Raw genomic sequence first — 14394 nt, forward strand, 5'->3', positions numbered from 1 at the left:
ACTAACACAATTCTCCGGTGATGGAACCAATAGCAACCACTCAGTAATGGTACATACATACATTTTAACGTGTTTTATTGCTTTTTTTTTTTTTTTTTTTTTTTTTTTTACAGCTACGTATAAAGGCCTACAATTCTCAAACGCCCCAGACATCAACTACTGAAACATTAACCATCAAAGTGAATCGCAATGTAAATGCACCAATATTCAGTAAAAAAGATTACACACAGACAATTGCTAGCAGCCACCCTGTGAATCAAATTGTTTTGGTACTTCGAGCTACTGACCTTGATAACGTAAGTCTCCTTCTTTTTCTTTTAGTTAATACAAAATTGTGGACTGAAAGAATCCAATTATTATGAAGTGATCCATCTTGACCATAACCTTTCAGATTTGAAGAGAAATATTTCCAAACTGTCTCCGAAATTATAAATAGAATTATTTTGGAAGTTTCAATTAAATAACCTATCATTTCTCAGAATAATAGAATGACTATTCTGCTGACTACTGCTACCAATACATATAAACATATACGCCTTATTAAATTTGTTTCCGGTTTTCATGGGTACTAGTAGATCTGAATGTGAGAGAAAATAAACCTTCCATTCCCTTTAATTATGACAATTCAAAAATAAAATATTTATCAGCATTAAATATTAACATCTATCAGAAATACAATTTTTATTTCTTTAAAACATAAATCAGCATCTGCCATATAAACTGATGAAACAAAATTAATTATGTAGCTTCTATTAAACCTACGTTAGTCACCTGGGTGTTTCAAACATGGTTAATGCCATGAGGTGTTTATACACCCTAATACAAAAATGTTTATAGTGTTATTATTTTGTCAAATATAGTTATCCTGCTGGTTCCGGATATATCTACATATAAACTGATGAAACAAAATTAATTATGTAGCTTCTATTAACCCTACATTAGTCACCTGGTTGTTTCAAACATGGTTAATGCCATGAGGTGTTTATACACCCTTATACAAAAATGTTTCTAGTGTTATTATTTTGTAAAATATAGTTATTCTGCTGGTTCCGGATATATCTACATATAAACTGACGAAACAAAATTAATTATGTAGTCTCTATTAACTCTGCATTAGTTATTTGGGTGTTCCAAACATGGTTAGTCCCATGAGGTGTTTATGCACCCCAACACAAAAATGTTTATAATGTTATTATTTTGTAAAACATAGTTATCCTGCTGGTTCAGTCCCTGTTGAAAAGTTTGAATCACTTGTAGCTTGTTGATATTAATATAAAATATTACAATAAAATCAATTATAAAACTAAGGAAAGATTTTAAAATCTTAGATTTAGATCACATTTATTTAAAAATACCCACAGGATACACCAGTTTGTGTTATTTTTTAATATCTATGAGGAACACAACCTGTTTCTATAAATTGAAATATCAAGAAAACTGTAAGTATGCTTTCAAATGTAAACACAAAATATTTCCATAAATTGAAATAGCAAGAAAAATGAATACGAGTTCATTGTATAAGCATTATCTTTGAATCTGATTCACCTCCAAAGAAAACTAAGATACAACGGTGCCATACCACATTTGCTATACACTCACTGATTCAGGAGAGTACTGGAAGCGAGGAAAAGAAATAAGTTTCCAATTAGGAATTATGAGCAATTAAGCAAAATTGGAGTGGCAAAACACCACATGGGACTAACACAGGGTTAAAGAAGATACAAACGTTGAAGAAATGGTAAATCTGCAAGGACCAATTTCGCAGTGGATAGTGAAAATAACACTCAAGATGAGAACAGTAGTCTAAAGAATCCAATATGAATAAATCACTCATCATCTAAAAAATTCAGAAACGTAATATCAAAAATGTATTTTATTAAATTTGTTCCCGGTGTTCATGAGTTGCAGTAGATGTAAATCTCAGTGTGAGATTATTTTGTCTTTTTTTTTTTCAGGATCCCTTGACATATTCCATGGTGACATCCGATGCTAATGTACTGGATCATTTCCAAGTTCAGTCAGATGGTAATATTATTCTCTTGAAGGCATTACCAACGCAGCAACAGACTTTCCGAGTAAGTAATTTGTTTTTATGCTGTTAAATAAGTGTAGTAATTGAGGAATTTGGGCGAGTCACAAAATAATTCATTCTTCTTTTTTAAACTTCTAAGTCAGATGTGTTAAAAATAAGTCAACGTCAAAATAATCACGTCAACACCTTAAGATCATTTTAGTGGTATTGCTAGTAAAAGAGATTTTAGATTAACCTTTTTATTTTTATTATTTGCGGATGATAAAAAAACAAATTAAAAATGATTTTAACTATGATGATGATAATGAGGACGATGACGACGACGAAGATGGCGACGACAATGATGACGATGATGACGATTTAAAATTAATTAAAATAATATTACAATCTAATAACAGTCTATGCATATCATATATGTATTACTACAAAATTTGAACTTATAGAATAATAATTTGGTTACAGTTGATCTGCAGAATCGTGAGAGCAGAAGAATGAGCTTACGTAATATCAGAAAACATCTGATCCTTAAGCAAAGCAAAAGTGGAGTTAAATGAATAATACATATATATACATATATATTTATATATATATATATATATATATATTATTCATATATTCATACATATATATTTATATATATATATATATATATATATATATATATATATATATATATATATTATTCATTTAACTGATCAACTGTAACCAAATTCCACTCGGTATGGCATTGTTTAATCACTTACTTTCATGGCCAGCCAAATTTGTTGCAATTTAAGACATCCATGCCTCTGTAGCGATTTATCCAAGAAGATGAAATTTCTGTATAACGATATCCACATATTCGATTTGTACTTGGAATAATCTAAATGCTAGGCAAATGTAATGCTTTTAGCAAATCCCTCGATCATGTGTTGGGTTTGATTAGATTTCACATTGCAAATCCATATAATCATGGATCTCTCGTTGTGCTGCTGTCGGACGAGATATGACTGGGTGATTGCCATATAACATAACGATCCTTAAATAGCTGTTATACAACTTATTCCAGATGTACAGTACGATACTATCCAAGACAGAAGTTCGCAAAATTATCAAATATGTCTGATGTCTTAATACAAGTACATGAACATGATTTAATTATGTGCCTGTATCACTGACTGTGTGAATTCGATCAAGTGACTATCTTGAGTCGCTTTTCTAGAAATTCTCAACAAAATGTGACGCTTCTTCCTCGCCATCCTAATTTAGATTTGGACATATCTTTATCGTCCCTCGACGAAGAATTGTTATTAAATTATATATAAATAAACATTCTCTTACACACTAATCACAAATATGTATATACTTTTATATGTGACCATTCTTTTTGTTCAAAATTGAAATTGATGCTATTTTCACAAACTTTATATCTCGTTAGAATAAAATATAAAGAAATCATTGCTATCCTAATATCACTTGAATACAATAAAAAAAAAAACATGTAATGACCAGGGTTGCAGAGTCAGATGGTAAAAGTCCCACTCTGACTCCGACTTCTAGAATTCCTAGGATGCTGACATCGACTCTGACTCCTTTGATATCTTCGACTCCGACTCCGACTCCGACTCCTGGCTCCTTGACCCTTATGTGGAAATTTAATCGGCAGATCCATATATCAGCCTCCTACACCTATTCAGCAAGCATTTTATTAATACTTTTGATGTATATTAATTTTTATGTTTAACATTCACTTGTATGATAAATATACTCACACATACACTCAACCAGCTTTTTAGAATAAGTTAAGATAACAAAGGAATAAAAAAATTTATTATGCTATCAGTTCAAAAGGGAATACAATATTTAGAGATAAGTAAACCTCTTTAGGCCATGGCATTTCGAAATCAAACGCATCTCATCATTAGAGGGGAGTAAAGGCACATATTATACAGAGAAAGAAATTTTTTAAAAGATAATATTGTCTTTAATGGAAAGAGGATCAAAGGAAAACCAGGAAAAACCTATAAAGGGATATAATAGTATGGGTTGTTTCTTATTGATTTAGCCCCCTTTTTTTTGGGGGGGGATAAGAGTGTAATTTCGGATCGATCCTGTACTAATCCAATTGCCAAATTCCATTTGATTCCGGAACTGGATAACTTTCAGATTACAATCCGATTATTATCCAATGTAATCCACAGTGATTTCACTCAAAAACAAAATTTTCATTGATCCTGTGTGACGTCACAACCAAAATATAAACAGCTATCTAGGCAGGATTTGCAGTGCTCAGATAGACCGAAATATCTTGATGAAGTAGAAGCATTGCAGTACAGTACAAAATATGATATATCTTCAAAAATAAAAGCAAAACCATACAAAAATTGCTAAATTGTGCAACTGGTAAAATCAAACAGGAAAACCATGTAAAAAAATAAATTTATTCGACTTAAAGAGTTGGAGTCGAACTCCTAGTACTCTAAGAAATCCGACTCTGACTCCAGCTAAAACCTTTGACTCCCTCTGACTCCGATTCTGCCTCCTACTCCGCAACCCTGGTAATGACACAGTTTTCTATTCATTTTTTCATGTGAATATTATACACACACACATATTATACACACACACACACACATATATATATATATACATATATATATATATATAATTTTCTTTACCTAGTTTTCCGCAACTGTATCTGATAACCGTGTGCCCCCAAAAACTGACACAGCATCTGTGACAATCATTGTGAGCACTACTGGAGGCCCACCGATTTTCGTAGATGTACCATACTTTAAAGAAGTTGGAGTAGATACCCTGGTCAATACCAACATCTTCACAGCAAAAGCAACAAGTCCGGTAAGTGGTTTTGCACTATTTATGACTAAACTATTAGGATTTTATAATGTCAGTCAATGCACAATGGAGCATTAGAGTTTGGTAAACAGACACAGTATATGAGCTTGTTCTTTTTATGACTAAACTAGTAGATTTATCTAGAATTCAAAGTTTAGCACATAACTAATAATATTTGAGAAAGTCATAAATTGCTTCACATATTTATGATATACATAAGTTTGAAAATAATCTGGATGCGTTAATAAGTGCACGTAAATATTGAGTGTTGATTACAAATGATGGAATGGATTATGTCCAGATAAATACGGATGCCTGCACTGTTTTAGTTTATTAAGTTTTGTATTAAATAAATTTCTAGAAATTTTTGATCACCTTCAGTTTCTAGCCTAATTTGTTTGTCGAATCCAACTAGTTTAAAAGTTTTATATGTATAATAGAAAATAAGAAACTAATGAACTAAAACTTGTACATATAATGGAAATAAGAAACTAATAATTTCATAACGTTCCTGTTTCTTTTTCTTGTCTTTCTATACAGCAAACAGTCAATTACAAATTTACTGGTACCAATCTTGGGATGGACTATTTCGGCATCAACAAAGATACCGGCACTGTTTTTGTAAAGAAAGCTTTGTCTTCACTTACTCAGAAACAACCGGTTCTTTTCGTAAGTATATTTCACCTCATGTTCTGTTAAATAACGAAAACGACGAGGTACATCTGAATATGAACGAGACTAGTGTCACAGAAAAGTAAGTAATGTTTACAATGAAATAACAACGAATGGAACGGACAGCGTTAGACTCAGCTGTTTCTATTATTTGGTTACACACTTTGTATTTAAAATAACTTAATGTAAAAATGATGAACAAAGTGTGTCTGAAAAGTAACGGGACTTATATCACAAGTATGTTTTACAATTAAATAACAGTGGATGCAAGAGTCAGGATTCCACTCAAATATATTCGATTATTTGGTTACTCACTCTCTATTTTGCATACGTTCATGTAATGATATATGTCTTAAACGTTAAATTTATATACAAAACTGATCCCCCACACTAAATTCTAAATCAATCGTTTTTTGTTTTTTTTGTTTTTTTTTAAATTTTCTCTTCTTTTTATTGCTTCCAACTTTTCCTGAATGTTCTCATGTAATCAGCTAAAAACAAAAGTAGAATCTTATTTGGAGGTGGTTAGGGTTAGCTAAAGGTGTTAATCTATGATAATATCTGTTTTCCTTTAGAAATGTTATATTTCTAGAAATGTGTTTCTGTTAGATGCTATTCTTCACACATTGCGCATATATTTTCATAACCGTTGCTTTTCTTTCCAGTTATTTGTGCAAGCTTATACAGTATCCAACCCACAGATTTCTTCGGCAACAGTACTAAGAATAACAGTGCTTAAAAACATAAATGCACCTGCATTCGTTCCAGTACCGCCATACTTTGCTGATATCTCTGATTATGATCCAATCGGCACTTCCATATTTACTGTAAAGGCTGTGGATAATGACCAAACTGTAAGTATAATTATGTTTCTTGATTTTCTTTTCTGTACAAACATTTCTTTAAGAAAACCAATTTTTACATGCAGTTATTCATGGCTCATATAGAATATAATTGTTCTCCTTCTCTTCTGGAAAATATCCTGGTTTTATAATAATTCCTCACTTGTAAGATTAAGAGTATAATAAGAGTATGTATCTTAATAATTTTAAAACTGTGTGGACCATCCGGGCGTCCTTGCTTGCTTGAATCTTGTCTTCGACGAATGGGCGATTCCATTTTTTTAAAAAAGTGATGAGAGGTTAATTTATATATATATATATATATATATATATATATATATATATATATATATATATATATAGTAATATGATTGATAATTTAAAGTTCAAATTAGAATTAAAAATTAAAAATCTGTTTCATAAGAAGGAACAACGTCAATAATTTGTACGATCGTTTCGGAAGCGATGTTTTTATTGTGATAGACATTAAGCCACGGACCATAATTTTGACATATAGTTTTATTTAAACGAAGTCTCCTCATCAGCAAAAGTATTGGGTGGTTTTTTTTTATATGTAAAAGACACCATAAATAAACCTAGCAATTTTTAAGTAAGGCAGATGTATCTGGAAAAAAATAAAATAAAAAAGAAAATACTTACTTGATAAGAAAAGTAATATGGGTTGAGAATAAAAAATAGCATAAAATTATAAATCTGAATTTGGTTTAAATATAAGGTTATAATAATATATTTTTAATAAAAGTTAAGAATTATATATATATATATATATATATATATATACATGCATTATATATATACACATATACATGCATATATATATATACACACATATACACACACACACACATATATATATATATATATATATATATATATATATATATATATATTTACCTTTTAATTGTTCGCCTTTTGAAAACCGTAATTATCGTCAAAGCATTCATTTGGATCTTGATTGTAGCTTATAAATGTACGAAATGTTGAATTTTCAAAAAGAACGCCAATTAAACATTTTTTTTCAGCGGTTAGAATATGTTAGCAAACGCCTAATTTAAAATTAAGCAAATATTTTTAAAAAGAGGGAGATAATCTTATTTTTCTAATTAAATAATCAAAGGAAAATAATTAGTGTTTATTCTATTTAGATTATAGAATATTATATTTTGAACTTATTGAATTTAGTATTTTTAATACTTTATTTATTTATTTATTGAAATTAATAAATATAGTATAGGTTAAGCTTAAATATATATTTAAACAATATATAATAATGGTAAATATATCAGATAAACTAATATTAACAATAATATTGATGATCAAAATTTTATTAATAAGGGTATCAAGTTAAACTTAAATTTCAAGTTTTAATATTAATAAGTAACATTTTTAATGACTTATGGTGGTTTATATTTGTTAAATTTAAACCAACGTTTATGACTGCATGAGGATATAAGCTCCTCTTTTGAATTTAGGAGGTTGGTTCTATTTTTGATATCATCATATTTTAAAATCTTTAGGGTCCCCTGTGTACAAAGTGCACAGAATCTATCTCCTGGTGTATATCCTTTATATGATCCTATTATTTACCATTTCAAATTGAAGGAAATATTCTTATCTTTGAGTCGCCAAATATGTTTTGATAGAGTGGTTTGATTCAACAGGGGGTGGTTTTTAAAGGAATGCTTATGGGTTGAAATTCTATGCTTAATAAGTCCAGATGTGGAACCAAAGTAGATTGCGTCTTGTTTAATGTATTTATTTTCAGGTAGATTAAGGATGGCATTGGTATATGAAAGGTTGGTCTGTATTTGATTGGTAGATTGGTTAAAGTCGGTGTAGTTCTTTAATCGGGTGGTCAAGTTATAGTTGCTGTTAACCTCATTTAAATTTGGGGTTTGCGATACTGTGTAGCTATAAACTACATTTTTTATTTTGCATGAATCTTGTAGAGGGTTTCTATTTTTTTACTTCTACAGTTGCAGCCTGCTATATTTTCTGTATTTGTATTTTGTATATTATTAATTTTTTTATTGTTAGAACTAATTATTTTTTGTTGAAGGTTTTGCATAGTTGAATAAGACACGTTGATTGTGTTCTTATTAAAGATCTTACTGTATCTATGAGGGGCTTTAAAGTTTTTTTCTAATATTTTAAAAAATTCTCTGGCTGTGTTTGTCTCAAGATTTTTGGAATATGGAGGGTTGAACCATAGGGTCTCCCTATGTCTGTTTTTACTCATACAGATTTTGGTTTGCTGATTATTTGTGTTTGTATCTAATACTGGCGGTTTCATTTTGCTTTGTCTTGCTTTTTGGTCATTTTTTGTAACTCGCATATGGGATGACATGGCCATATTATAGGTTATTATGCTCTCAGTAGGTTTATTTTCAATGCAGTTTTTGTTTCTATCATTTTTATTTAGGAATTTGATTTATGATTTGTATCCTGAGTTTTTAAGGGCTTCATTATAATATTTTTCATTTTTGTTGAATATAGATTTGTTAGCAGATAGTCTAGAAATTCTTAAAGAGACATTGGGAACTATTGATTTCAATATTGATCTAGGGTGGTTTGATTCGTTATGGACATATAGTACAGACTGGTTAGGTTTATGATAGGGTTCAAAGGTAGAGTTTTCAAGATTTAAGGTTATCTCTAAGAAATTAATCATTTTTTTATTAGGGTCGATTTTAATAGTAAGTCCATAATTTTTAAATAATTTATGTAGGGATTTAATTACTTTTTCGTAATTTTTATTTGTGGAATTTGTTACGAAAAGTGCATCATCTCTGTATAGTCCTCCTTCAAGTTTGAACTGTTCATGGAGTATAGAATAAATTTCATTTAAAAGAAAAAGACCGACCAGATCGGTGACCTGAGCTGAGTCCTTCGAGCCCATTAAAACGTTGAAATGGTCAGGGGTATTTTTTCTGGTCCAATACTTGTTATCAAAGGTTATTAAAGATTTTCTAGCTACGAGTATTACTTTAATTTCGTCCTGCGTTATATTAGTTAGTTTTCGTGCCATTAATAGAGATTTATTTAGTAGAATCGGCGATATTGATTGGTAATATGATTCAATGTCAAAAGAAAGAAATTTACAATTATTTTTATTTTGAATGTTAGAAAACCACTCGATTACCTAGGTGGAGGATTGCCATAGTGGGTATTTTATTGAAGATTAAATTTTGGGGATAATTCTATCTAATATGTTTTTACTAACTAATTCTATATCTGATTTTGAGGGGCAGATGAGTCTAATAGAAGGGGTTATATTAAAGCCTTGTTTGTGGTCTTTTAAAGTAAATCTCGGGGTACCTGGTACTGTTATTTCTGTGTATTTATCTATTTTAAGTTTAGTCAAAATATTTTTTGCCTCGTTATTTATTTCCTTTAATGCTCACTTATTTATTGTTTTATAATTTTTATTAATTTCTTTATATATTAGATTTTTATACTGTATATAGTCCATTGTGTAAAAATTTCTAGTTTTATCTAACCCCCTTTAAATTATATATATATATATATATATATATATATATATATATATATATATATATATATATATATATATAATTTAAAGGGGGTTAGATAAAACTAGAAATTTTTACACAATGGACTATATAGATAATGAATAAATGTGGATTTTACACAATGGACTATATAGATAATGAATAAATGTGGATTTATAAGATCAAAGAATCCAACCTTGATCGCCCTTCGGGGCCCGTGGCGCAGTTGATAGAGACGTTGAATCTCTACGGTTCCAGATGAACATTGTCTGAAGATAGCGGTTTCAATCCCACCCAAAGCGTGCCAGAGGTAATTGGTCAAAAATGTGGTGAGACGACGACAACTACGGATGGCAGTGATGGCTGAGAATGCAGTTAGGAGATTCGAAGTTCCTATCCGTCGCGGTTACCACCTGACGAAGGCCAGAGGAAGTTGGCCGAAACGTTGTGAACCAATAAAAAACAAACAAACAAAAACTAATAAAGATGAGACTAATAGTCCGAAATAGAAATAAAATTAACATATATATATATATATATATATATATATATATATAAAGTCAAGGGAGAATTGTAATGTAGATGGTAGCCAAGTCATGTATATATTTTTTTAGTTTTGATTTCACTACTCTATACTTGGTTCAATTGATAGAGAATTGTCTTTATATTAATAAGTCCATAATTTGCATGAATTGAAATATCATATTTAAGCATATCTTACGACCGAGCAACGCTGGGTAGCCTATTAGTTTATATATGAAAGAATATATACAGAACTTAGACAATTTAGGATAACACGATTTTCTGAGAAAGGAAGTCTTCAACAATGAAACAATCTGAACGGACTTTACCTACTTTGTTTTCGATTTGAAAGTTCCAGGGAAATAGCAGGAACTTAAGCAAGCGGATTCAACAGTAGATTGTTCTAGTATATTGCTTTATGGTTATAAATTCTCTGTTTGTGGAATTATTGAAGAAAGTATTTAAACGGTCGATATTAACTAATCTGGGAGATGAGTGTGACTGACTGACTGAGAATCTAGTTGCAGACACATTTCCATCGCTTGCACGGATCTGCTGTTTGGAGTCTGTGCCAACGTCTGTTTGCTATTTAATTCGATACATGGTATCCTCTTCATGAAGTTGCCAAGCTTTCAAGCCTTTTTTGATAGTTGCAGAGCCTAGGTCTTGTGTGGGTAGCGAATGCCAATTTTTATGATGCAGGCTCTGTTCATTTACCCGCCATTGCGCTTGACATAACCAAACCACTGAAGCTGCTTCCCATTTTTTTTTCCTCAAATCAAGCAAAATCTTGTTTAGTAATGAAGGATAAGTAATTTGTCTATATTTGTTTACTCATATTTTTTTCTTTGAGTTGATTAACTATTGTAAATCTTTTGGAGGGGGGATACTCTACTAGTTTTCTGGATGATTTAGCAAAGAAGTAAACAAGTATATACACTCTAGCTTGTTCCAGCCGTTTGACAATCAAACACAAAGACGGTTTCATAGCAAAAATATTTTATTTAATTATTATTTTGCCTGCAGTTGCGTATTTAGCAAGGGTGGTGCAGAAGGTGAGATTTGAGTTGACAAACTAATGATGTAACAATCGTGAGTCTCTCTTCATCTCCCCCCCCCTCTCTCTCTCTCTCTATTTGTTTAAACATATTGCTTTTACTGATAAATTCTTTGTTCATCATGTACAAGTCCGTCATGGTATTTTCTTTGTTCTCTGAGTTCAATATGTGTGTCAAAGTTCGACATAGTGTCTTCTTTGTTCTCTCCTAACCTGGAATTTGTGTGTGTGTGTGTGTGTGTGTGTGTGTGTGTGTGTGTGTGTGTGTGTGTGTGTGTGTGTGTGTGTACGATCTCCAAGTTCCTTTATCCAACACATGCATATACCTTACCTCCAAAGCCAACATAGTGTAATTGCCACTCTTCTCATTTTCCTCAATCATGTTCTTATCCTAGGGCACTGAAAAATCTATGAGTTACCACTTCTTTGAGATCTTGTCAATGAATGTTAAATCCGGACGATTATGTTCCAAGTGCTTGTCTGTCATGATACTTTTGTCCCACCATACCTCCACGTTGCCACTAGTTCTTACATCCTCAGGTACCCCGTCAAACCACTTCCCAACACACCTCACCCCAAACTTCCTACAAACCACCCAGTAAATCTGAAGCTTCACGTGGTCATGTCTCCTGCAAGACTCTCTCTAACAATGATAATAATGATAATGATAATAAAATTCAAGCTCATTCTTTTGCATGAAAACATTTTGTTTAAGATCTTTTTATATAAAGTTATATTTTCTTGCAGGCTCCTGAGAATAAAGTTACCTACAAATTAGCAAATACAGGAAGTTCATCCTTCTTCAGTATTGATGCGAACACTGGAATTATCAGGAACACTAAACTATTATCAGATGATCCAACAAAGGCACGAACGTATCAGGTGCGTTACATATTAGATCCATAAACAATGTGTAATTTCTTAATAACATACCTCATGCGAGGGGGGGGGTTAAATTTTCTTTTCCTTTTGTTTTTGTTGGGGTGGGACATCATATCGAATACCAGACAATTCCTGAAATTTTAGAGACTTCAATCGGACATCTTGGTAAGATATTAACTATCCGTTTAAGTGCAATTGTCTGGATCTTTCTTGCACTTAATTCACTGTGTATATTCGCCATGAAGATGTTAAGGTCTTTTTAAAGAGCTCAGTGGCTCCTATGATTACTGGAATGGCTAGAATCTTCCTAACGTTCCAATTTATTTTTATTTTCTTTCTTCTTTATTATGTTTCTTTTTTTTGTTTCTTTCTTTTTTCTCCTTTTTCTTCCTTTTCTTTTTCTTTCTTTATCTTGTTATCTTTCTATCATTTAATTTTCTTATCTTTTGCTCCTTTTTTGTTTTTCTTTGTTTTTCTTCTCTTCCTCTTTTCTTTTTGTGTCTTTTTCATTCTTTTTTCTTTTTCTTGTTTCTGTTTCTCTTTTCTTTCCTTTATAATTGTCTTTTTTATTTTATTCTTTTTTCTTTTCTTTTTTCTGCTTTGTTTTTTGTTTTTGTTTTTGTTTTTGTTTTTTTATGCTTTATGCATTGGTCTTTTTTTATCTTATTACTTTTACGGTTCTTTCCATTTCTTTATTCTTTCTTTTTTCCACTCCTTTCTCTTTTTTTCCTTCTATTTTCGTTCCTTTTTTTTCATTTTATTCTTTATCTTTTTTCCTTTTTATTCTCTTTTTCTTTCTTTTTTCCTATCATTCTTTCCTTTTTTTCATTCTTTCGTTTTTCTTTTCATTTTTTCTTTTTCTTTTCTCTCCTTTCCTTTTTCTTTCTTTTTCTTGTTTTACTTTTTTTTTACTTTTCGCTTTTTTCTCTTTTTGTTTCGTTTTTTAATTCTTTTCTTTCTTTTTTCTTTTCATTTTTTTTTTTCATTTCTTTTTCTTTTTTCTTTTTGTCGTTTTTCATTCTCGTCTTATTTTCATTTCGTTTCCTTCTGTTTTTCCTTTTTTACTTTTACTCTTTTATTCTTTCTTTTTTCGCTTTATTCTTTCTATCTTTCTTTTTCTTTTTTAATGTCATTCTTTTTTTTTCTTTTTTCTTCATGTCTTTTAATGCAATCTGGCTCATTGTGTATCCATTTTATTTCTTCTAGTTGACAGTTATTGCTGAAGACCAAGGAGATCCTGCGAAATCTGCTACAGCTACCGTCACTATCACTTGTAAACGCAATGATAACACGCCCACGTTTGAACCTGTCGCCAGCATTGTGAACCTTCAAGAATCCTTAGGACCTCTGACAAGTGTGTTCACAGTTAAAGCGGTAGATCCTGACCAGGTAAGTGGGAAATATTTATAATTCACCATTGTAATAAAAATTAATATTTATCATCGCCTCCTTTCAGACTTGAGAGGCAATAGATATGTAGCTGCACATGTAATTGTGAAGCAAATGTTGCGTAATCAACAACTACACCTCTCCTGAATTTGCGTAATCATCAACTACACCTCTCCTGAATTGGCAAGGATAAATCCAGGATCGATGGAAACAATGCTGAGATAAGCAGAGAATACATACAGCACCTGATCTTTTCAAATAGTCATCCATTTTGTACTGACCAGGATCAGCGTCACTTCAGTGATCTTACAGGAACCGGTTTGTCAGCATGATTATTCCATACATCTATGATGATCCATGATTCTGGACGTTTTTATAAATATATAAAACATGTTAATTAAAATGTCAAATATTCAAATGAGTTTCGGAAACACGTCCTCTATATCTACATACATTTTGGAGATTTTAGTTTCATTTATTATCAAAATTACATTTTAGTAAAATTTTGATTAAATAAATAATCCTCATCATATTAATATATTTCTTAATCAATGTTCACGGTGTATTGTGGTGTAGTCGGGTGAACAATAGTAGTTTCTCATCAGCCAAGAAAAAGAAACTCACAACACA

At 30.9% G+C, this 14394-nt stretch overlaps 1 protein-coding gene across 1 annotated transcript in view; it reads left to right on the forward strand.

Annotated features, from left to right (window-relative positions):
- LOC145266635 (uncharacterized) overlaps positions 1-14394 on the forward strand; it is a 471019-nt gene that overhangs the window by 395204 nt on the left and 61421 nt on the right. Inside the window, exons 154-160 of the mRNA XM_080122558.1 lie at positions 114-296; positions 1956-2075; positions 4694-4870; positions 5408-5536; positions 6205-6393; positions 12241-12375; positions 13582-13764. Coding sequence (XP_079978684.1) covers positions 114-296; positions 1956-2075; positions 4694-4870; positions 5408-5536; positions 6205-6393; positions 12241-12375; positions 13582-13764 — 1116 coding nt within the window. The remainder of the gene's footprint in view (positions 1-113; positions 297-1955; positions 2076-4693; positions 4871-5407; positions 5537-6204; positions 6394-12240; positions 12376-13581; positions 13765-14394) is intronic.

This window comes from Euprymna scolopes, chromosome 41 (genome assembly GCF_053919585.1).
Source record: "Euprymna scolopes isolate OS-2025 chromosome 41, ASM5391958v1, whole genome shotgun sequence".
NCBI lineage: Eukaryota > Metazoa > Mollusca > Cephalopoda > Sepiida > Sepiolidae > Euprymna > Euprymna scolopes.